The 21,714-nt window shown below is 55.4% G+C and overlaps 1 protein-coding gene across 18 annotated transcripts in view; it reads right to left on the bottom strand.

The window, feature by feature from the left end:
* PCNT (pericentrin) overlaps positions 1 to 21,714 on the bottom strand; it is a 105,997-nt gene that overhangs the window by 70,954 nt on the left and 13,329 nt on the right. For 11 of the 18 annotated variants that reach the window (XM_056820157.1, XM_056820150.1, XM_056820147.1 and 8 more), the window contains exons 5-16: positions 20,305 to 20,454; positions 15,982 to 16,131; positions 12,790 to 15,000; positions 12,591 to 12,686; positions 9,832 to 10,008; positions 7,348 to 7,603; positions 4,317 to 4,372; positions 3,832 to 4,006; positions 3,490 to 3,614; positions 3,151 to 3,262; positions 1,523 to 1,766; positions 1,210 to 1,297 (exon numbers count right to left, since the gene is read on the bottom strand). In XM_056820157.1, coding sequence (XP_056676135.1) covers positions 1,210 to 1,297; positions 1,523 to 1,766; positions 3,151 to 3,262; positions 3,490 to 3,614; positions 3,832 to 4,006; positions 4,317 to 4,372; positions 7,348 to 7,603; positions 9,832 to 10,008; positions 12,591 to 12,686; positions 12,790 to 15,000; positions 15,982 to 16,131; positions 20,305 to 20,454 — 3,840 coding nt within the window. The remainder of the gene's footprint in view (positions 1 to 1,209; positions 1,298 to 1,522; positions 1,767 to 3,150; positions 3,263 to 3,489; positions 3,615 to 3,831; positions 4,007 to 4,316; positions 4,373 to 7,347; positions 7,604 to 9,831; positions 10,009 to 12,590; positions 12,687 to 12,789; positions 15,001 to 15,981; positions 16,132 to 20,304; positions 20,455 to 21,714) is intronic. The other 7 variants (XM_056820161.1, XM_056820163.1, XM_056820162.1 and 4 more) reach the window with 2 other exon arrangements.

Below are 21,714 nucleotides of genomic sequence, written 5' to 3' on the forward strand. Positions count from 1 at the left end.
CAGGGCTCCGCTCCAGGGTTTAGACTGCCAACCCTGAGGGCCATGGAAGGGCAAAGGGGTGCCCAGGGAGCGCTGAGGGTACAAGGACCCATCTGGGATCGCGGGCACACACAGAGGCCATCCCTGGGCCTGGGGGCCAGCTGTCTTTTATCTCGCCCTCATCACAACTCTGCCCCACCAAGAGCCTACCCTGTCTGAGTGGAGGCCAGAGGCCAGGCTCGAGCCTCTGAAAGGGTTACCTGGAAGGCAGCCATGATGCCTCTCATAAGCCCGGTCTTCCCTATCCCTAGCAGGGAGCACCTCGACCCCTACCCCACGGCACCCTCCTTGCCTCCAAAGCTACCAAAGCCTGGCTGTCTCGGCCTGGCTCTGAGAAGCTCCTCGTCCTGGGGACCCGAGGCCGAAGAAGACAAGCAGCCCTGTGGGAGCCTCAAAGGTCCCCGGGGTGCCTTCCAGCCTGCGGCCCGCGAGAGGCACGGCCACGGCGGCCAGGGTCACCGGCTCTGTTGACAAGGCCCGAGGGCAGGGAGCATCTTCTCTCTGGCATTTCCTCCTGCCCAAAGCACCTCGGGGCCCGCGGACAAGGTCGGCCAACGCTCCCAGCCATCAGTAACAGTAACGAGGGAGCCTTCGTAGGGCGCCTCGAGGTTGGCCGAGCATCGTACAGACAGGACCTTGTTTTCCCCCCATGACTCTGGCCTTCATTCAGATGGGGAAATGAGGGCAGGAGGGGCCACGCGGCCAACAAACATCCGGCGTTGGCCTGGAGCCGCCCAGCCTCCGGCCACCCCAGCCCCAGCCCAGAGGCACTCCCTTCCCTCGGGTGGTGACAGTGGCATCCCGCCTCCATCCGTGCTAGAAGGGCGGGGAGGGCTTGGCCCAGGCTGTCCCTCACAAGGCCCTGCTGGAGCCAAGAGACGCCGGCACTGCCCCACCAGAAGGACTGGCGACTCAGACGTCCAGCCAGGCGGTAAAGCGCCCTGGGCCCGGGCCTGCCTCCACAAGAGAAACCCCTCAGCTCCCCGATCTCAGCTCCAGGAAGAGACCCGTGCCAGCGAATCAGAAGCAAGCGCCCCGCTCCCACGGCCTCTCGAGGATTCCACTGGCCTCTGCAAAGCTTTCGGCAGACCCCGGCCTCCCCCAGGGCCTGGCCCAGAGCCCAGCCCTCGGCTTCTCGCCGGCCAGGTCCCAGCCCCGCAGGCCCCTCACCTTGTGCTGCTCCAGCTGAAGGATTAGCTGCTCCAGGTGGGCTTTTCTCTCCATTTCAGCCTCCTCTTCCACAAACCCGACGGACAGGCTGTAACGAGAGAGAGCAGAATGGCGCAGCGAGTCCTCCCCCCAAGGGGGGCCCCCCGCCAGTCCCCATCTGCTTGTGCTGATTTCTGGGAGGGTGCTCAGCTGCGGGGACCTGGCACCCTCTGGGGCTCGGAGCAACACGGGATTCAGGAGGCCGAGCGCGCCGAGCAGCGCGTCAGGGACCCCTGGGCGGTCAGCCAGTGGGAGGCAGGCCCGGCCCGTCTACCTGACATCCTCGGAGTCGAGGAAGGAGTCCTCGCGGACCTCCCGCAGCCTCTGCTGGAGCAGGTGCAGGTCCTCGCGGTAGCTCTCCTCGGCATCCCGCAGCTTCTGCTCAAAGTAGACGCGCAGCTGCTCGAGCTCGGTCTCATGCTCGTTCCGCCACTGCCGCTGCCGCTGCTCGAAGCCGTGCTTCAGCCGCTCCAACTCCTCCACGTGGGACGTTCGGGCCACGAGCTGCTCCTTCAGCTCTAGAACAGGAGGGTCCTCGGTCACGCGGAGGGACAGCCCAGCTCAAGACGGCGGCCCTCGCCAACGGGGCGGCGGTGCCGCACCGCCAGGGCCCGGGAGGGCTGACGGGGCAGCGTGGAGGAGGGACCTCCAGGGGCCTGGAGCGTCTGGGCGCGCCCTTCCCTGCTCAGGGGAGGCTCCGGGCCTCCGCCTCTGCCTCTCTTTGGGAGCCCAGCTAGCGGCCTTCACTCTGGCCTCATCCTCTGTGGCCTCCCTTGGCCGCGGGCACTGCCAGGCACCCTCTTCTTTCTAGCCTTTCCTCCCTCGGTCTCTTTCTAGCAGACACCTTTGCAAAATGTCCCAGGCCCTCTTCCCTTCTGTCTGGGCACAACGTCCTGGTGATCTCAGCAGCTCCCCTGGCCTGCCGGAATGACCATCGGGGTATCTGGACGAGCCGTGCATAGAGCACAGGTCTAGGGTTCAAATTCCGCCTCAGATGTGCTCTGCTCGGGTGCGTCACTTAGCGCTGTTTATGTCAGCTTCCTCATCGGCCAAATGAGCCAGAGAAGGAAATGGCGGAGCTCTCCAGCACCTCTGCCAAGGAAAACCCAGACAGGCTCATGAAGCGTCCGAACGACCCAACGCCTGAGCAAACGGGTGCTGACGATGCCTGCATCTCCCTTTCTTCCCTGGCCTCCTGCGGCCTCACGTCCACCGGACGGCCACTCCCTGCTGCGCTTCCCTGCCCCGGGCCTGGCCCCACCTGTCCAGTGCAAGAGGAGGCCTCCGGGCCCTGCCCGCTCGGGGCCACTCCGCCACAACCTCCCCCTCCTCGGTCAGCTCCAGCGGCAGCCAATGGCCTCTGGGGTCCACCAGAAAACCGCCTGCCTGGCCTTCCTGCTCGTCCGCCCGGGACGACAGCCCTTAGCTGGCCATCGCCTCCAGAGGCTTTCTTTGTCTCCAGGGCAAAACCGACCTTCACGAGCCGAACCCCCCGTCCGGCGCTGGCCCACCCAGCCGCCCTGCTTGCCCGCCTCCGAGGAGCCAGCCTGCCAGTTTCCTCCAGGCACAAAAGCCCAGCCGGTCCCCGCCTCCTGCAGGAACCCTTCCTCCAGCTGCCCAACAGCGAGGCCCTCCCTCGCTCCCAAAGTGCCCTCTGCTTGTTCTGCCACCACGTGCCAGGAAAGAGCAGGCAGGGCAGCCGGCGGAGAGTGGGGGGCCAGGCCCACTTGGGACGCTTCTGGCGAGTGACCCTGGCCAAGTCACGTACTCCCTCGACGCTCTGAGCCGGCATCGACAGCCGGAGCGAGGGAAGCCTGGGTGCAGCCTCGCCCCCGCCCCGCCCCAAGGCAAACGTCCAGGGCACGCAGGGGGCTGAGCGGACCCCCTGACGTTGACCCGTACCGTTCAGCTCGTGGCGACTGGCCCGCGTGGAATCCAGCTGGGCCCACAGCTGCTGGATCTCTCGGTGAGACTGCACCTTCAGCTCTTCGTAGGACGCTTGAAGGGTGTCCAGCTGCGCAGAAGGGGAAAGCTGTCCGTCAGACAGGCCATCCGCGCTCGAGGAGGCCAGTGGCTCAAGGGCCGGACGCGGGGAGCTGCCAGGAGGCCTGCAGGGGGCTCCCAGCAGGGGCCGGCAGGCGAGCTCCGAGGGGAACGGGCCCACACGCCCAGGATGCCCAGGGGCGGAGGGCCTCCTCCAAGGTGATGGGCGGCAGGAGCGAAGCCTGCCTGGGCACCCACCTCTGTCTGCTTTTCTCGGCATTTCAGGTTCAGGTCCTCCAAATACTGGTCGTGCTGAAGCTGCAGCTCTTGGCGCAGGTCCTGCAGAGCCAGCTGGTGCTGGGCTTGCAGGCTCCTCAGAGTGGCTGGAAGAGAAGCAGCTGGGGCTGAGGCAGGGTGCCCCCAAGGCAGCCCCCTTCCTTGCTCCCCCGGACCCCCGGGCTCCAGACACCCCGGGGGGCAGGCCACGGCCAGACGCGCCATCAGGTCTTCCTGATGGGGGCGCCACCCGCAAGACGCTCCCCCAGGGCTCCGGCCTTCTTGGCCTCGGGCGCCCAGGGAGCCCTCAAAGCCGCCCCTTACCTTCGGCCTGGCTCTTGTCGTGGCCCATCTTGTCCAGCTCCGCCTGCTGCTCAGCCAGCTGGGCCCTGAGAGCCCCGCGCAGGCTCTCCATTTCTGCCTGGTGCTTGGTGGCCAGCTCCTCCTGCAGCCTCCTCAAGGACGAGTCCCTCTCCGAGGCCCAGTCTCCCCTGAGAGTCTGGGAGAAGAGCAAAGACCATGGCAGGCCCTTGTGGCCGAGCCACGCACGGCCCAGGGAAAGCAGGGGGAGGAGGCCAGCGGGCCTCGTGGCCCTCCCAGGCTGGCCAAGGGCTCGATGCATCTTGGGTCGTCACACCCTCACCACTAGCCAGCAGCCAAGGCGGCGGCGAGCCCTCACTTGGCAGGGAAGGAAAGAAACCCGCCTGAGTCACTAGGCTTGTGCAGGGGGCCCCTCCTGTACCCGACCACCCCGACCACCCCAGGGGATTGCCAGCCCTGACAGGCCCACCCAAGGCAGCAGGGGATACCTCGAGCGTCCGGGCCTGGGTCTCCACTTGCAGTTCCAGCTTTTTTCCCAGGTCAGCTGGAATAGAGAAGAGCCCACTCTGAACCCAGAGGAACGTCACGCTTCTCGTCTCCGGGGTCAGAAGGGCCCCAGAGGCCAAGCAGAATGTCAAGGTGCCCACACTGAGGGAAGCCCCGGCCCCCTTCCCAACCCACGAGAGCACACGGTCTCTCTCCGAGGTGCACGGAAAGATTCCGGGGATGTTCGGACCCTCCTCCACGAGCTCCACACGAGCAGAAGGAAGAAACCTTGAGAGACTCGCCTGCACGGGGCCAAAGCTTCCATGCACGGGGAGAACCTGGCACAAAGAATCTCGTCCCCAAGGTGTGCAAGAACGCACGGCCAGCCTCCTGTGCGTGCCCAGGCCCGAGCCAGCCTGGAGGGCCTACTTGGCCCCAGCGAGCGCGCCGGGCACCGAAGAAGGAGCCGAGAGAGCCGAGGCTTGGCAGCCGCCTCAGCCACAACCACGTGGAACCAGGGGCGCCTCTCTGACACCCTCAGAAGGAGCCCAGGAGGCCTCCCCTGGGGGCTCCTGAGAAACAGGCGAAGACCTAAACATTAATCAAGGTAACCCACAAGAGCTTTGGGGAGCCCTCACTCATTCCTAAGAGCTTAGAGCTGCTCCCAGCTCCCTCCCCCCATCCCCGCCCCCAGCCACCCCATTCCCTGAGCTGGTTCCAGACCTCCTGGGCCCTCACTTCTCAAAGGAGGGAACGGAGGCCCCAAGCCTCGCCCAGAGTTAGCCGGAGTCCAAGGGGCCCGCACCGCTGTGGCCTTGGCAAACCCTCAGAGTTGGCCACAGGAGTACCAGGGCCCCCCTTCTGCGGTGACATCGAATGCCGAGTTTCCTCTCGGCATCTTCTTACAGCAGCAGCACCAGCCGTTCAACCCAGACTCCTTCTCGTAGGGCATCCCCTGCTCCCGTCGGGCCTCGGCACTGCGCCGGCTGCTCGCCTCTCCCAGGCCCTTCTCGCCCACCCCTTGGGGGCCCCTTTTCTCAGTCTTCCCAGCCCGGACTTCTCCCCATGCACAGACAGCTCGGGGGTGCTTGGTGCCCTGGGCTCCTGGGCCAGCATGCCCGCTCTCTCCGTGTCTGTCTCTCTCCCCTTCTCCCCGGATGGCTTCATTCTCAGCCTCGGGGCAGATGCGCTCCCTCAACCTTCTGTCCAAAGACTTCCTGGCTGCTCACTGCACACACCTTCTGTAGGCAACGGCAGCCCTTCCCAAGGGCCCGAGCATCGGCTCAAGGCAGAGGGCCCTCCAGAGAGGCATCAAATCCCATGAGCACTTCCATGCCAGGCTTGCTGCCCAGAATCCCCAGCTCAGGGGCAAGGCCCGCCCTCTGCCAAGGCCTCGTCACACCTGCTCTGCCACTCACAAGGCGTCCTTGAGAGCAGCCTCAGGAGCACTGAAGTGAAGCACTTGGCTCTAGTCAGGGCCAGCCCTAAGGCCGAGGCCCTAAGGCTGAGGCCACTTCTCCCTCCACTGGGCTCCACGACCCCATAGTCGTATGCCCAGGGATCAAATTCATCCCTTGAGTGGACTCTAGAATAGCTAACCCAACTAAAGAAGGGAGCTCGAGGTCCAGGGATGAGCTGGGAGTCAGAGCCAGCTCTGAACCCTCAGACCCAGGAAGCTCACGAGCATCTTCGATACCCCAGGTCCACAAGGGAGGCCATCCCCTGTGCCCTGCTCTCCACGTCCCTATCTCAGCTGAGGGCGCCACTGTCCCTGCACCCATTAGCCACGGGGCTGTCTGCTTCCGAGTCCCAGCTCTCCATCACTCCCGTCTCTCCACTCAGAAAGCCACATCCTAACCGGTCTTTCTTCTGCGTTCCGTGTCTCCCCGCTCTGGCCAACAGTTTTCTAGTCTACTCCTGCTCAAAACTCTTCGGTGGCTCCCAATGGCCTCTGAGCCAACTAGACCAAATGGCTTCCTATCTGGCCAGGCCCTCTCCTAGGCTGGGTCTTACGCCTGGAATTCACTCACGGCTGCCTCACTGCCTCATGACTGTTTTCCAGAATTCTTTTGCACGGCCTTGTCAGAGACTATCTCTCCCCTCCTTTCCTCTGGGTCTGAGATGTTCCCTGCTCCCGTCTCTCACACTGGCACATCATCAATACCTTCTCGTAGACTCAAGTGTGAAGAGAGGGACTTAGCATCCTAGACCTGGGAGGATCTGGGCAGTCAGCTCATCAGCTGGTGAGAGTGAAAGGAGAAAACCCAGGCCAAATCAGCTAGGGAGGCAGTGGAGGGCAGTGGAGAGAGCCGGCCTGGGAGACTGCATCAAGTCCCAGTGCACAGTAATTCTCCCTCTCTGTCTCCATCTCTCTCCCTCTTCTTCCCCCTTTCTGTCCCCCTTCCCTCTCTCTCTCTCTCTCATCCTTTCTCCCTCCCTCTGTCTGTGTGATTGGAAATTGTGCCTTTGAACTCCATTTCCCAGGAGCCCACTGACTCCCTGTCATTACGTGCTGACGCGGGCAGGAGATAAACTGGGTGCTCTTCCGTGGCTAGCTCTCTTTCCTTCCTGGGTTGGGAGGGACGTCGGTGGAACGGCTGTTTGAGCAGGTGGTTCTATTTTGTGACTTCCGGTGATTATTGCTCAATCTTATAAAATATAACACTGGAAGTTAGTGTATATTAACGGTTACATGTCTCCATCTCCCTCACACAGAGAAGGTGCTGAGGGACTCTGAGGAGTGTCTTCATCAGGAATTGTCTACGCCAATGAAAGCACGGGTCTGAGCCCAAAAGACAGACAGAAGCTGGGCTGAGCTAGAGCAGGCTCCACTCAGGCCTTTAGGCCTAACGCTGTGCTTGAGAAGAGTGAAAGGAAGAAGCAGAGGCAGCCGTGTGGGGAAGCCTCCTACCTCCAGAGACACGCATCCCCACAGCCTTCACTCGGGTCGCTCAGCCAGGATGAGCCTTGGCCCCTGGGCTACCCCAGCTGGTGCCCAGAGCCCTTGTTCCCTCCAGGGGCAGCGTAGCATACCTCGCTCCTGCTGGTGCTTCAAGGCCATTTCTTCCTTCTCCTTGCGATGCTGCTCTCTGACATGCTCCAGCTCAAACTGCAGGCGGCTCTGGAGGAGGGCCAGCTCCTGCGCCCGCTTGTCATTAAGCATCTCTCGCAGCTCCACCAGAGCCGTCTCCTTCTCCTTCCGCAGGTTTGCCTGGGTCAGCTCCAGCTGGGCCGTGTGCATGTTGCTCAGGCTCAGGCGAAGGGCCTCCAGTTCCAGGGTGTGGAGAGTCTGCAAGGGACAGAAAATACAATTTGGGTCTGTCTCTCTTCCAAAAGAGGTGGTGGTGGTGGTGGCAGTGGCTGCGGGGCGGGGGAGCCTCTCACAGGAGGGAAGTCCTCCTCGAGGGCTGGAGTGGGACTGATGACAGAGGCAGGAGGCTCTGGGGGGGCCACTCCTTTCTGTCTGCTGTGCTGAGTGAGGCCTGGCCCCGTGGCAGGAGGCCTTTCTGTTGGTAGCAGCGACACTTTGTGCTCATTTGTGACCAGAGGCCGACCCTCTCTGACAAGACTGGGCTTCCTAGTCTCAACATCCACCAGGCTGGCCTTCTCGCTGACCCTCACGGGGGAACAACTCCCTAGGGCCTCATCCAAGAGCCAAGGAACAAACACTCGACCAGCACGTGCCGGCTGATGCTTGCTGTGTTTCCCAAAGGAACCTCGTTTGGGCAGATTGACCAGGACCCGGTGGGTGGGCAGCCCCCTTGAGTGGCCCGCTCTGGAAACCATCTGTGTCTCCCCAAGCTCCCTGTTGGTCCACCTGTGTGCCCCTTTGGCTGCCCACTCCAGACTCCATATAAGGTGAGCCTCCTCACTTATCCACTGAGGCCAGAGGCCAGCAGGCTCCCGGCTCCCAGCTCTCTCAGCAGCTTCTGTCCACCCGCTCACATCACTCAGTCCTGGGCCTTGCCACCCCATGACATAAAGGTCACAGTACAAGGGACAACCCTCTATTCTGTTTAAGGCTCTGTGCTCAAACACTGGAGAGACTGAGACAAAGGTGAAGCGTCCCAGGCTCCAAGGACATAGATTCTACTGGGATAGGGTGGAAAGATGGGAGAAGGGGCTGGCAAGGAAGTGACGGGAAATGACGAAAAAATATAAAATAACTTCAGGGCGATAGGAGAGAGAGAGAGAGCCAATTACCCTGAATTCAAGGTGCCCCAAAAGCCAGAAAGGCCTAAGTGACACCCAAGCTCAGTCTGGAGGGAACTTGGGATTCCAAGGGGCAGATATGAGAAGGGAGAACATCCCTGCATGAGGCCCAGACACAGCAAAGGCAAGCAGGGAAAAAGCCCTTGGCCAATTAGTCAACAAACATCCTTTGGGTGCTGCCTATGTGCCAGGCAAGGGCTGGTCAAGGGAAACCAGAGAGGCAAAATCACACATGCAGTCCCTGCCCTCGGGGCTTCCATGGGAAGTACCAGGGACCCAAAGAAGCCAAGGTGAGGAGGGAGAGCATGCTGGGAACAGAGGACAGCCCCCAGTGCAAGAGGCAAACATTTAAGATAGAGCAGCATGTTCAAAGAACAGCAAGTAGGTCTGTGAATGTGAGAATGGAAGCCAAGGTGAGAAGACTGGAAAGATCAGAGGAGGCCAGGTCAGGAAGGCAACTGAGAAGCCCACGTATGGAGGCTCCATTTGATAACCAATGGAGATGACAGGCAGACCGATCACTTGGAGAGAGCAGAGACCAGTCAGAAGGCTACCATGGCAGGCCAGGCAGGAGGGGATGAAGGCCCCTATTAGGGAAACGTCTCTGAGAGTATACAGAAGAGGATTCCCACCAAAGAGGCGGCAGAGATAAAGACGACAAGATTTGGCAGGCAACTCTGGGAGCCTGGGAAGAGGGTGGAGGGCATGCCCTAACAGCCAATAACAGCCATGTTGGGAATCCTTGTTGGCTGACTGAAGAGGCACAGGGATGGGGTGGCGGGTGGGGGTGGATGAGTTTGAGACACCTCCACGACACACCAGGACAAAACATCTAAAAGGAAGACGGAAAAGCAGGACGTGAGCCCAAGAGAGACAACGCAAAGTGACGTGAGATCAGGCCAGAAAAATAGTACATTCCAACCATGGAAAAGGGCCCAGATTTATTCCACTCAACACGGCCAGAAGACAGCACAAGGCTAATTTGGGGCTGATGTCAGTAAAACAGTGAGAGCTACCTCTGCGAGGGATGGCTTCTCACTCGCTGGAGATCCTGAAAGAAAAGCTAGAAGCAGAGTTGTCAGGCACGTGGCCCAGCGGAGTCTTATTCTGGGACAAGTTAAAGAAGAAATCTTGTAGCACTGGGCAAAAATCTTCAAATACCCCAGAGGAGGCCTCTGGCCCACAGGGTGACCCTCTGGAGAGGGCCCAAAGAAGGTCCTGAACCAAAATCACAAGGTGCCTTTTCAGGGCCCTCCCCCCAATTTGAATCAAGCTCAAAGAGATACCAGGAAGCATGCAGTCTACCTGCGCCTGGAGCTGGGCCTGCTGCATCTCTGCTCGATGTGACGCCTGCATTTGTTGCTGCAGCCCCTCCATCATCTGCTGGTGCTTGCTGTGAAGTTCGTCACGGAGCTGCGTCATCTCCTCCTTATGTTTACTAACCAGCTCCGCGATCTCACGATCATGTTCTCGTTCATGGATCTCGAGAGAGAAAAGAGATCAAGATCAATGTGAGGAGCCAGCTTAGGGAGAGAAAGGCCAGATACAGGCTCCCAGCCAGGAGTGTTCGGACGTGTGGTCCTGATGGGCTCTGGGGGGAAGTCTACCAAACTGTCAGGGACAAAGAACCCCAACAGACGCAGTCTGCTCGTGAACGCCACCTCGTTTTCTTGATGAGGGAAACTCGGGCCTGACAGAGGCAGCCCAACAAAAGAAAGGGAACAGTCAGCACGAGCCAAAGCACTGCGCCAAATGGCGGGAAGCCGATACCTCCAGAAGCTGAAAAAAGCCGTATCAAACCTTTGAGTCTCGACATCAGATAACGTTCTCGGCAGGTGTGGAAAAGGCCTTCCACACGACACGACGACTCTGATGTATTTTTACAAGACCATGAACAACTAACGAGCAGCGGAAGGTTTCTTTCTTGCCCAGACCAAGAGCGTGCGCCCACCTCCAGTGCCATCAGAGGGTTCCAGATTGAGGGCTGGGCGCAGTGAGCGCAGCCCGTAGTCAAGCCCCTCACGTTCTGGAGGAAGTCCGGGGAACCACATGGACGATAAGCAGTCACAGGCGGAGAGGAACTTAGATCCTCTGCCGTCCAACTCTGCCCTCAAATGCTGAGCCCGGACAGGAGAGAGACTGCATGAGCAGCAGGCAAAGCACACCGGGGGCACCCCTACTTCCAAAGGGGTTCTGAAACTCTTGGGACTGCAAAAACATGGGGGGGAAAGGAAAGATCAGCACAGGAAAGAGATCTTTGAGTGTAATGGCGGGTTTACCCAGAAAAGCCACGGCTCTCAGTACCAAGGGTCAGCTGTCTCCCAAAGATCCCAGCTGAATCCAGCAGTCATCGGCATTCCCAGACACCACTACCAAGGACCCTTTCTAACAACCCCCAGCACCACTCAACCCAGACTGGGCCACCCCAACATACACGAGACAATGACAAAGCAGCACATCCTCCGAGGAAGAGCTGACCAACTGCCAGGAAACTCAATATTCTTGCATAGATAGGTTGAAAAGAACAGAAATGGCCCCATATCCCAAATCAACTATTCCCTTCTACCAAGAAGAATCCAGAGATCAAGGACTTCTTTCTAGCCGGTAGCTTGATTCAGTCTGGTCCTCCGGGTGATAGGCTAATGGCAGTCTGGGCTGACTCGAGAGAGATCCACTGTGAGCATCCCATTAAGGAGACTTTTAAAAGCATCATAAGAGCCAAGATGCTCTTTGCTACCAAGAAAAGTCTGCTACAAATATCTGCCATGCATGGGGACTTTTTCCCTATCGAATATAATTTCTTTGTGGCATACACCTCATAGGAGAATCTGGTTAAAAAGTCAGGTCGTTTGAATCGCTTTATTGGCATGACACAAACTGCTTTTCTTAACAGCTGCCTGACTTCACAGCTCCATCAATCACGGACCAGTGTGTCTATCTTCCCATAACCCCTCCGGCAGTGACCACTGCCATCTTGCGTCCCCTCTGCCAACTTTCGGAGGCCACGAGGGTTGCCTTAATTGGCATTTCTTATCATAAGTGATCAGGAACATTCTTACCTGTAGTTAATACCTTGCAATTCTTTTTGAGCTGCTTTTTCATGGCCTTTTTTAATAGCCATTCATGTTTGGGATCTCTATATAATTTATCTATGTCTGTTGATTCTCTGTACCTTGGAAAGCAGACCCCATTTGGCAAATGTGACACAAAGATTCCTTCTCCATTCAGCCAGCCCTCCCCTTGTCCCAGATGCATTCATTTGGCCGGTGCACAAGTTTTTCTATTTCATTTATTAAAATGATCTCTTATCTGTTGTAATCGCCTCCGTGGCTTGTCTGAAACTGGAACTGAAGTAGATGCTCAAAGAGCGGAGAAATGGTGAAACCAATTGTGGTCCATTCATGTAAAGGGAATATTGCTATGCCCCAGCGATGACTATAATGAATGGGGGGGACTTGGAAAGGCTTCAATGAGTCAGGGAGGCCGCAGTAAATTTGTAGAGGAACCAAAACAGGCACAACAAGCAGAATAAAGTGGAAATAACCGCCAAATCACTTCACCAAGAAGTTTAAATTTTGAAATGACAAAGAATAGGCATGGAGGAAAAGAAGAAAGTGAGGCAATAGCACCCCAGTCTTCTGCAGAGGCCAGAGGGCCGCCAGTGTGAACTGCTACCCCTAGGCCTCGGGGATCTTTAGGGGCTAATTCCTTTGGCCAATGGTTTCTCTACTTCCCCTTTTTCTTTCATTCCTTCCCTTCCTTCTCTTAAAGTTCTTGTTCCTTGAATTGCCTCTTTGGGAAGGGAGAAGGGAGAGATGAGAGGGGAAATCTCTTCAACATAAAACCCAGTGCTATCAGGAAGAATTAAAAAAAAAGAAGAAGAAGAAGAACGAAGCTTTAACAAACATTTCACAGGCCGGAGGACAAAGATAGTGGCTAAGACTCAAGTAATGGCAAGACCTGAAGACCATCTCAGTCTGTGAGTGTGAGCAAGCCAGCCTGGTGGGGCCAATGTGGAAGCCCTCCCCTAACAAGACAACGCCAACCCTGTTTTACCGAAGTACCTTTTTGATGGCACTGATCTGTTCTCTCCGCTCTTGTTCCCATCTCTGCTGCTGTTCTTCCAACTTTTCTTTCATCTCTTTGCGTGTGGCCTCCACCTAGAAACAAGATGAAGGAGAAGAAGGAGAGGCCTCTTTTCCACAAACTCTGCCCACAACCCCTGGAAGGGGGCACCAATGCCCAGGGACCCTTGCTGCCTACCTCTTTCTGGTGCTCTCTCCTCAGTTCTGTTCTCTCCTGCTCATGCTGATGTTTCATCTGACTCATCTGCTTTTCATGGTAGCTGCTCAGCTCAGACCGGACGTCCTCCAGAGCACACGTGGCTTTCTGCGCCTCCTCTTGGAGCAGCCACTCCGGCTCAACCTGAGCATTTTTCAAGGAAATCGTTTGCTGAATTGGGCTATTTTCTGTTGATAGGAAATCAGATTCTTGTACCTTTCTTTTAGCATCAAGTTTCTGATCCTCTGAAAGAACAGATGTAGATTTCCCAGCAAATCCTACTTTTTCATGGCCCAGTCCTTTTTCCAAGCACTTAATTTTCTCGATCAGTTCAAGTATGTTTTCCTCAAGATTTTCCCTATCTTTAGTGAACTTTTCTTCCAAAGTATTTTTCTCTTCGACAACTTGCGTAAACAGGTTTTCCTTAATGGCCATCTCGGCCTTCAGGGTCTCCACCTCTTGCAGCAGAGATTCTTCCAGAGTGATTTTCTGACTCGAACACCCAGCAGGCATGTGGCTTCTGGGTTTGTGGACACGGAGTTGGCCTGGTGGTCTATTCTCCTCCTGGCTGCACAGAGCCTCGAGACCCACTGAGGCAGAGGCTATTTTCCCTGATCGTCCCCCCTCTTCCTTCTGAGAGACCTCATCCATCACATGGCAATGAGGCTGGTGAGTGACTGAAGCCCAGCCTGCTAAATCTGTTATGCCACCAGCTGTAGTCCCAAGTTTGATATGTTCCTCTCCTTTCAGCCTCGGTACAATCTCATCACAGGAACCTCCCCCCTCCTGGCTCAGTACATTCAGAAGTCTGTGTTTACCCTCCCACCACCTCTCCTCAGCCACCTCCTCCTCCACTTCCTGGGAGAAAGTCTTCAGTGCCAATTCCTTCTCCCTAAGAAGATGACTTAACTTCACACATCTCTGCATCAAGTAAGCCTTGTCTTTATCCATTAGCTCAAGGATCTCACTTAAGTCACCTTGAGAAAAGCCACTGGGCTCCTGCCTGTCCGTCCATGGCGCAGCATATGATTCTACTTGCACAGAATTTCCTTCAAACAAAACATTTGAATCTATGTTTCCATCCAAGCCAATAATGAGCTCGTCTGATAGGAAGTCCAGACTCTCTCTCTCAGATCTTCTCTGTAAAGCAGTTTCTAGATCAAAATGGTCAGGTGCCTCAGATACACGTGATTGATCGCGTTCAGTAGAGACCAGATATTTTTCCATCAAGTCCCTGGTTTCCTCCATCCTCGATTCCTCTGATGACACTTCATCCTGAAGGCTTCCAACTTCAAGCTGGTCATCCTCATGCTCACCAAGTTCTAAACTTGGGTTTTCTTCTTCAGAATTTAAACAGCACGTTTGGAGACCATCTCGGCATCCCACTTCATGGCGATCTGACTCTCTTGGCCTGAGGCATAACTTCCTTGGCATCCCCTGAAGTTCAGCTTTCTGCCCTAGTAATGTTCTCTCCTCCCAGTTTGCCTGGCCCAGTGTCATGCCATGCTTCAGTCGTAGCTCTCCACTGTTTTCTGTCTCCTGCAGCATCTTCTCATTCGATTCCCGGACATGGAAGTTGAGTAAGTTTTGTATCTCGTCATCACCCTTCGAGGCCAAAGCTTCCTCCACGATTTTCTCTGCAGAAGGAAGTTTTCTTTTCTTGTGGTCATCATTCTCCAAGTGCTCTGCTCCATTTCTTTCCTCCTGAAAAGTTGCCCTGTGGCTCTCGGGCATGGCACACGCAGCCAGCTCTAAGAACTGACTACTGAAATCGATGCCAAGTCCACCAAGGCTCTGCTGCTCGCTGCCTCTCAGGCCTGGCACTGGACTGGCACCCCAGGATTTCCCATCCGTGTCTCCATAAGCCTTTCTTGCCTCTGCGACCCCCAGCTCACATGTCTCTCCCAGCTCATCCCCCAGGTTCTGCAGCAGTGGCCCACAAGCCTCCCTTGGGGGAGGTACTTGGGACTCCTCCATGCAGTCTTGTTTTTCCCGTTTTAACTCTATGACTTTGGAACTCTTCACAGACAGGGCATGTTGGGCTGAAGCTCCAGCATTGCCAGCAAGGCCTAACTGGTCTTGGAGGCTGCTGATCATCCCTTCCTTCTCGCTGACCACCTGTGACGGTTGCTGACTGGCACTTTTCCCATGTTCTTCCATTTGGGCAAACGCAGCCTCTTTCTCTTTGAAATTCTTAAAAATAAAAGGTTAGATATCAACAAAGAAGCAAACTTCATGATCAGATACTATTCCATCAGATTACAAGTTACTTAAACACACCCATGTAGGCTGGATGCAAAGTGATAATGTCTGTTTTGTTTATAAATCCAAAGTTAAGGGGGCAGCTCGGTGGTTAGCGGCTTAAAAACCAGGCCTAGAAGCTGGGTAGCTCAGTGGATTGAGAGCCAGGCCTGGAGATGGGAGGTCCTGGGTTTAAATCTGGCCTCAGACACTTCCCAGCCGTGTGACCCTGGGCAAGTCACTTAACCCCCAGAGCCTAGCCCTGACCACTATTTGGCCTGGAACCAATACACAGTATTAATTCTAAGACAGAAGGTCGTCCAAAGTAGTAACCGGCACAAAGAAAAGGTCAACATCTCCAGGGAATTATGTCAAATTGTGCAGGCTGCTGGAGAAGTTACGGTCAATTAGAGTAAATGGTTTCTAAAGGGCCTGAGGCCATCTCGGTCCAGGCAAGGTCCTTTTACTTCCAACTGGTCACAGCCATTCTGAAAAGGAATAGGCCTCTGGCTAATCCTCAAGCCCTAAGAAATGAAGAAGGCCCAGTGAAGGGGCCCCAGGGAGAATAGCTCTGTTTGGAAGTCAAACACGCCCATGGGGGGCAGCATCTGGATCTGCAGAGGGGTAAGGGACCCTGCCCTGTGACTAGGACTCACAGTTGGGGGGGACCCCAACGATTCCATCACCATAGTGACTTCCCACGGAGGACACTCCATTCACCAATCCAGCCAGCCCAGCCCAGCAGGGGCCAGACATCTTCTCTTCTGAGAAGGGCAGCCCGCAGCAGGGGGAGCTTTGGGGACCGGTAAGCCCAAGGGAGGCCCTTCTGATCCCCAGTCATGAGAGCCCACAGGAAAGTCTCTTAAAGAGAACAGCACGTCCACTTGAGGCACCCTCTCAGGCAGGCACTTGGGAGACTACACACTCTCTCACCTTCTGTGATGATGCTGGCAGCTTTTCCAGATCCCATCCCTGTGAGGGAGGATTTGGCTCTCGAGGGCCCTGCAGAGAAGCCGCTGCCTGGAGCTGGCTCTGGGACAAGCATCCTTTGGCTGGCGTCTTGCTCTTCAGGAGCTCGCTATTCTGAACATGAAGTGATTGGCCTGTGAGCTCCCACAAGTGTCTCCCCTGGGTGACTCCCCTTCCCCTGCCCACCTCCCCACGAGCTCTTAGACTCTCAAGAAGTGCTGCCCATGAGGTCAGGCTGCTGGCACACACATTTGTTAAGGCAAAAACAACAATTCACTTTACGTAGAGCACAAGGCAGGTTCCATCCCCCTAGCCTGGCACCTGGCTCACTTTGCGCCCACTCTTCCCACATGCACCCCCCTATCCTGTCTCTCGGTCAGGTTCTAGAATCCTCAGTTCCTCTAACTCGTGTCTCTCCCCTTCTAGGGGGGTCACTCCTGGGTCATCCCTGGGCCAGGAGGCTCCTTCCTTCTGAAATCTCCCTCTCTGCGGCCAGGTTTTCATCGTCGCCTCTCAAAACTGGGAGCAGGAAAGGGCCTCAAAAGGCGCCTTGTCCAACCCACAGCCCAAAGGAAACGGTGGTCTAATATTGACCAGAGTGGGCCATCCCAAAGCCTCTGCCTGAAGACATCCAATGGGTCACAGCTGACCAAGAGCAAATGATCATTATCGGTGTTTCTGGAGCGCCTTCACACACAAGACCTCAGGTACTACTCAAATACCCGGGGATTTGTGGGCTGATTACTGTTCCCATTTTACAGACGTGAAATGCCTGGCCCAGGGCCACACAGCTGGCTAGGAAGCGTCCGAGACCAGGGTCAGCTCTGTAGCCCCTGTGTTCCCCTGTGTGCCTTCTAACTCCAGATTCAGGGTTATGCCTATGTCCTCGGCTCCCTAGGCTTCCCCATCCGTGTGTTCCTCAGCCTCAGGGCTTTCTAGGTCTAGAGCTAGAAGAAATCCTGGAGGCCAAATAGTCCAGCCCCTGAGGCCCAGGGACGGTTAGCTGTCTTGCCCAGGGCCGCCTCTCTTATCATCTGGCCTTCGTCTCTCCCAGACTGCTCCAAGAATCCATCCAAGGCCACTCACGAATGGCGGCCCAGTCCGACACTCCATTTTCCAGTCTCTTTGGTCCATGACAGGAGACGGCTGAACACTGTTTGGTGCTCTCTCCCTCAGTTTCTATGGCTGCACACTCACTTAGGGCTCTCCTCTACCTGCTGACTTCTTCTTTGTCTCCTGTGGAAGTCTCATCATCCTCTTGTTTGTCCCAGAGACACTGGGGTTCCTGGAGGTTCAGTCCTGGATGATTTCTTCCAATAAACCTCCATTCTATCTCAGCACCACTTCACTCGGATGGATCCTTCCACCTGGGGGCTCATTCCATTGGCTCTACAAACTCACACTTGGTGAAAATTGACCTCATCCTCTTCAGCTGGTGCTCCCTCCCAGGCCACAGACCCCCATCCCTGAACCCAGAGCCAGTTTCAGGATCCCTTTCCATACCCCGGTGCTCGGGGCCAGCCCCATTTGGATACTTCTTCTCCCTCCCCCTCATACTCTGATCCAGCGACACGGCCTCCTTGCTAATTCTCCACTATCTCCTCCCTGGGTACTGTCACAGGCTGTCTGTCTTCCATGGCTGGTGGACTCTCTTCTCTCCACCTCTTGGCTCTCCGGCCCCCCTTCAGGACTTGGCTCAAGTCCCATCTTCTGCCTGAAGCCGTCCCGGTTGGCCTCGATGCCACTGGCTGAGATTGCTGCCCATTCTCCCTGCACATCTCCCTTGTGCGCAGTTGTTGGCAGTTTGTCTCTCCCATTAGAATGTGCGTTCCTTAACGGCAGCCATGGTTTCTGTCCTTCTTTGTGGCTGGCATACAATAAGCATTTAATAAAAGGCAATTGAGGCAATCACAGGAGCCAGTAGACAGAGTGTTGGCCCTGGAGCCAGGAAAACCTGAATTCAAATCTGGTCTCAGACAATGACTTGGGACAAGTCCCTTAAACTCTGTCTGAGCTTCCTCATTTATAAACCAGGGATTTCTGGGTCACACTGGCAACAAAATGGAGGACTAGATATTTTTTCCAATCCCCACAACATCCCAACCCTCTCCAAAGCAGAAATCGTGTGCCAAAAAGAAATGGATCTTTGGCCATCTGTCTCACTCACCACCTTACTGGCATGGCAGTGAGGCTGCGCACCAGCACCAAAGCCCGCCCTCTAGTCCACCCTCCCTTCTTCCAGGCAACAGAAGCCTCGTCAGGCCCTGACAGACACACAGACAACCCCACAGTGGTCAGTCCTGTGTCATGTCAGCATGGCTCCCCTCAGAAATGCTAGTGGCCAGCCAGAGAATTGAGGAGTGGAGGAAATAAGCCAAAGGGGAAGAGTTTAGCATCCAGCCAGGGTCCCTTCTGGCTACCCAAAAGGCAGCAGCGGAAGCTGAACCAGGAATTATCTAGTGTGGGAGGAGGTTGAGACCCTTTGAGATCCAGCCCTCAAGGACATCACAAGCAAAGGACAGTCAGAAAGGAAGCCAAGAGAGGAAATCAGGAGAAAAAACCCTGAAATGCCCAAAGACCTGGACAATAAGGAGCTACATCAAAAGGAAAAACCGGAACAGCAGAAGGAACTGGGGACTCCAGACCTAGTAAACAGAGCCAAGTCCCCAAGAATAAATGCTGCCCCTAACGGGAAATGTTCCACTCAGGATTTAAGGAGGCAGAAGACCTCGCAGGATCAGAGAACGAGGAACCACAGCACGCTGTTCCAAAGTGATGAAGTAAAAGAGAAATGAGGCATACGAGGGCAGATCTGATGGCCCACCCACACAGCCAAAATGAGGGGCAAAAGAGAAGCCCTGCCATCTGCAAAAGCGAGCCTCGCCAAGAAACGAGCAACAACAGATCGGGCATGCAAACAGTGGAGGAAAAACAAGAACTAGAAAAAAGTCTGCTCGCTATGCAAGCAAAACAGCCAGATCATAAGAGGTTACCTGAGGATCAGTGGGTGCTCAGAAGAACATGGCCAGACGAAAAGCCATACTGAGGGAAATGAGAGACAACTAATGACTGCCCAGTCCTTCTGAACGGAGAAAATGGAATTTCAACTGGAGGAATTCAAGATCTCCTCCAAAAACGCCAATTCCAAGACCCAGAGAGGTCAAGTTTAGTCATTCAGTTCAGAAACAAGCTCTCAAGTCATCAGGAGAAAGCCTTCAAATACAAAGGAAAGGACATTCAATCAAAGCAGGACTATTGGCGCCCCCCAACCCCCATGATAGGAGGAATGAGCTCCAGGGCTCGTGGTGCAGCCGGGACTGACCGAGCCACAGAGGAAAAAGAGACAGTCGATAATTAAGAGGTGTCAGAAGCATTCTTAGACGAAAAACCAGAAGCGGAGACACGCCCTGTTTCTCAAAGGCCCAAGCAACTGAGATAAAGGAAGAGTGAATGCATGGCATGGACTGGGAAAGACCAGATGGGGTGGGGGACAGGAGGTGGCGCTCCTAGGAAAACAGGAAGGCATGACACAGAGAGAAGATCTGAGGCAAATGGAGAAAAAAGGGCAATGGGGGAAGGTACAGATGACTGGTAGGAGGGGGCCCTCCCATGGGGCAGTATTCTCTGTGACATCTAGAATAATCTGCATCATGAGACGGGCGAGAACAGAAACTACCTAGAGGGGAGAGCCCAAGATGGCCCCCATGGAAGTTCTGATGTCATGAGGGACGCAGGGAATAGAGACAAGTGCATTATGGGGGGGGGGGGGGGGGTCATGTATAAGAAAGTTAAGTGTCTCAAGAAGACCCAGAGAGGATGAAGAGAGAGAGAAATCCCTTTTGGAAAAGGGTTCCCAGAAATCCGATTTTTAAAACAAATGAACAGAATGAACATTAAGACAACTCTTGGGCACCACCCGGCACTCATCAGAAGTGACAAGCGCTTTTTACATCTTCGTGTATGTGCGCATGTTTTCTATTCCAACACGGCAGGCATGGAAATGTTTTTGTATGACTTCACAAGGATAATCAGGATCATATTGCTTCAGGAACAGCTCAGTGGCTCGGTGGATTGAGAGCCCAGGCCCAGAGACCGGATGTCCTGGATTCAAATCTGGCCTCAGACACTTCCTAGCTATGAGACCCTGGACACCTGGCCCTTACCACTCTTCTGCCTTGGAGCCAATACAGTATTGATTCTAAAATGGAAAGTGAGGGGTTAAAACAGGGGGGGGAAACTGTTCCTCCATAGCAGAGGGTGACTTCAAATAGTTTATGAGCAAATTACCTCTTGTAACTGAAGTTGTAACCCTTGAATCTGACTGGCCAAGAGTAGCACTTCCTGCTGGTCATCCTCGTGGTTCTGTCTCACCAGCTGAAGGTTACTGGTCAGTTGGACAATGATCCTGTCTCTTTCCTGGACTGCCATCTCTAATTCCTACCAAGGGGGCCAATACACAACATCAAAGCTCGTACTCGTTTTGAAAAAGCCCACTCAGGATTGGACACATCGAGTGACCAAAGAGACAGTCTACATGGGGCAGACACCGCCTGGACAAGGCGTGAACCCGGCCCTTTGTGGCCTTCGGCTACAACAAAGAAGGCCCCTTTTAGACTCTTTCTGGTAAGCTATTGCTATGTACCCGGATGAGTCTGAGGCTATCCTGTGTGCACACACGCACGCACACACACACACTGTCTGTCAGTCTCTGTCTCTGTCTCTCTGTCTCTCTCTCCCTCCCTCTGTCTCTGTTTCTCTCTCTCTCTCTGTGTGTCCATCTGCCTGTTTCTCTGTCTCTCTTTCTCTCTCTGTCTCTCTCTATCTCTCTCCCTCTCTGTCTGTCTCTCTATCTCTCTCCCTCTCTGTCTCTGTTTCTCTCTCTGTCTCTGTCTCTCTCTATCTCTCTCCCTCTCTGTCTGTCTCTCTCTGTCTCCCTCTCTGTCTCTGTTTCTCTCTCTATCTCTCTCTCTGTCTCTGTTTCTCTCTCTCTCTCTGTCTCTCTCTATCTCTCTCCCTCTCTGTCTGTCTCTCTCTGTCTCCCTCTCTGTCTCTGTTTCTCTATCTCTCTCTCTGTCTCTGTTTCTCTCTCTCTCTCTCTCCCTCTCTGTCTCTGTTTCTCTCTCTATCTCTCTCCCTCTCTGTCTCTGTTTCTCTATCTCTCTCTCTGTCTCTGTTTCTCTCTCTCTCTCTCTCTCTCCCTCTCTGTCTCTGTTTCTCTCTCTATCTCTCTCCCTCTCTGTCTCTGTTTCTCTCTCTCTCTCCCCCTCTCCCCCTCTCTGTCTCCCTGTCTCTCTGTCTCCCCCACCCACACACCCACATCCACACGAGCCAAATTAAAGACATTTCAACAACTGCCGTGAGTGGCCGGGGGGAGGGAGGGGTGACACAGAGCTCAGTGAGCTGGCCGACATCCCTCAGCTTTCTGGGCCCTCTGATTTCTACCTCAGGGCACACTTTGGGTCTAATGGGTCAGCTGCTTCTACTCAGCTTCACTTCCCTAAAGAGCAGAGATCAGAGACCTCAGAGAGTGGTTACCTGGCACCTGTGTGCACGGAAAATCAGCCACTTCCCCACTCGGCTCAGTTTCCCCTGCTGTAGGATCTGGAGTTTGGACAAGTCACACCACCATGATGTGCCCAAGGCCTCCATGAAGCCTTTCCTCTCTGAGTGTCCCTGGTGCCCTGGTGGCTTGTTTGC

This window comes from Monodelphis domestica, chromosome 2 (genome assembly GCF_027887165.1).
Source record: "Monodelphis domestica isolate mMonDom1 chromosome 2, mMonDom1.pri, whole genome shotgun sequence".
NCBI lineage: Eukaryota > Metazoa > Chordata > Mammalia > Didelphimorphia > Didelphidae > Monodelphis > Monodelphis domestica.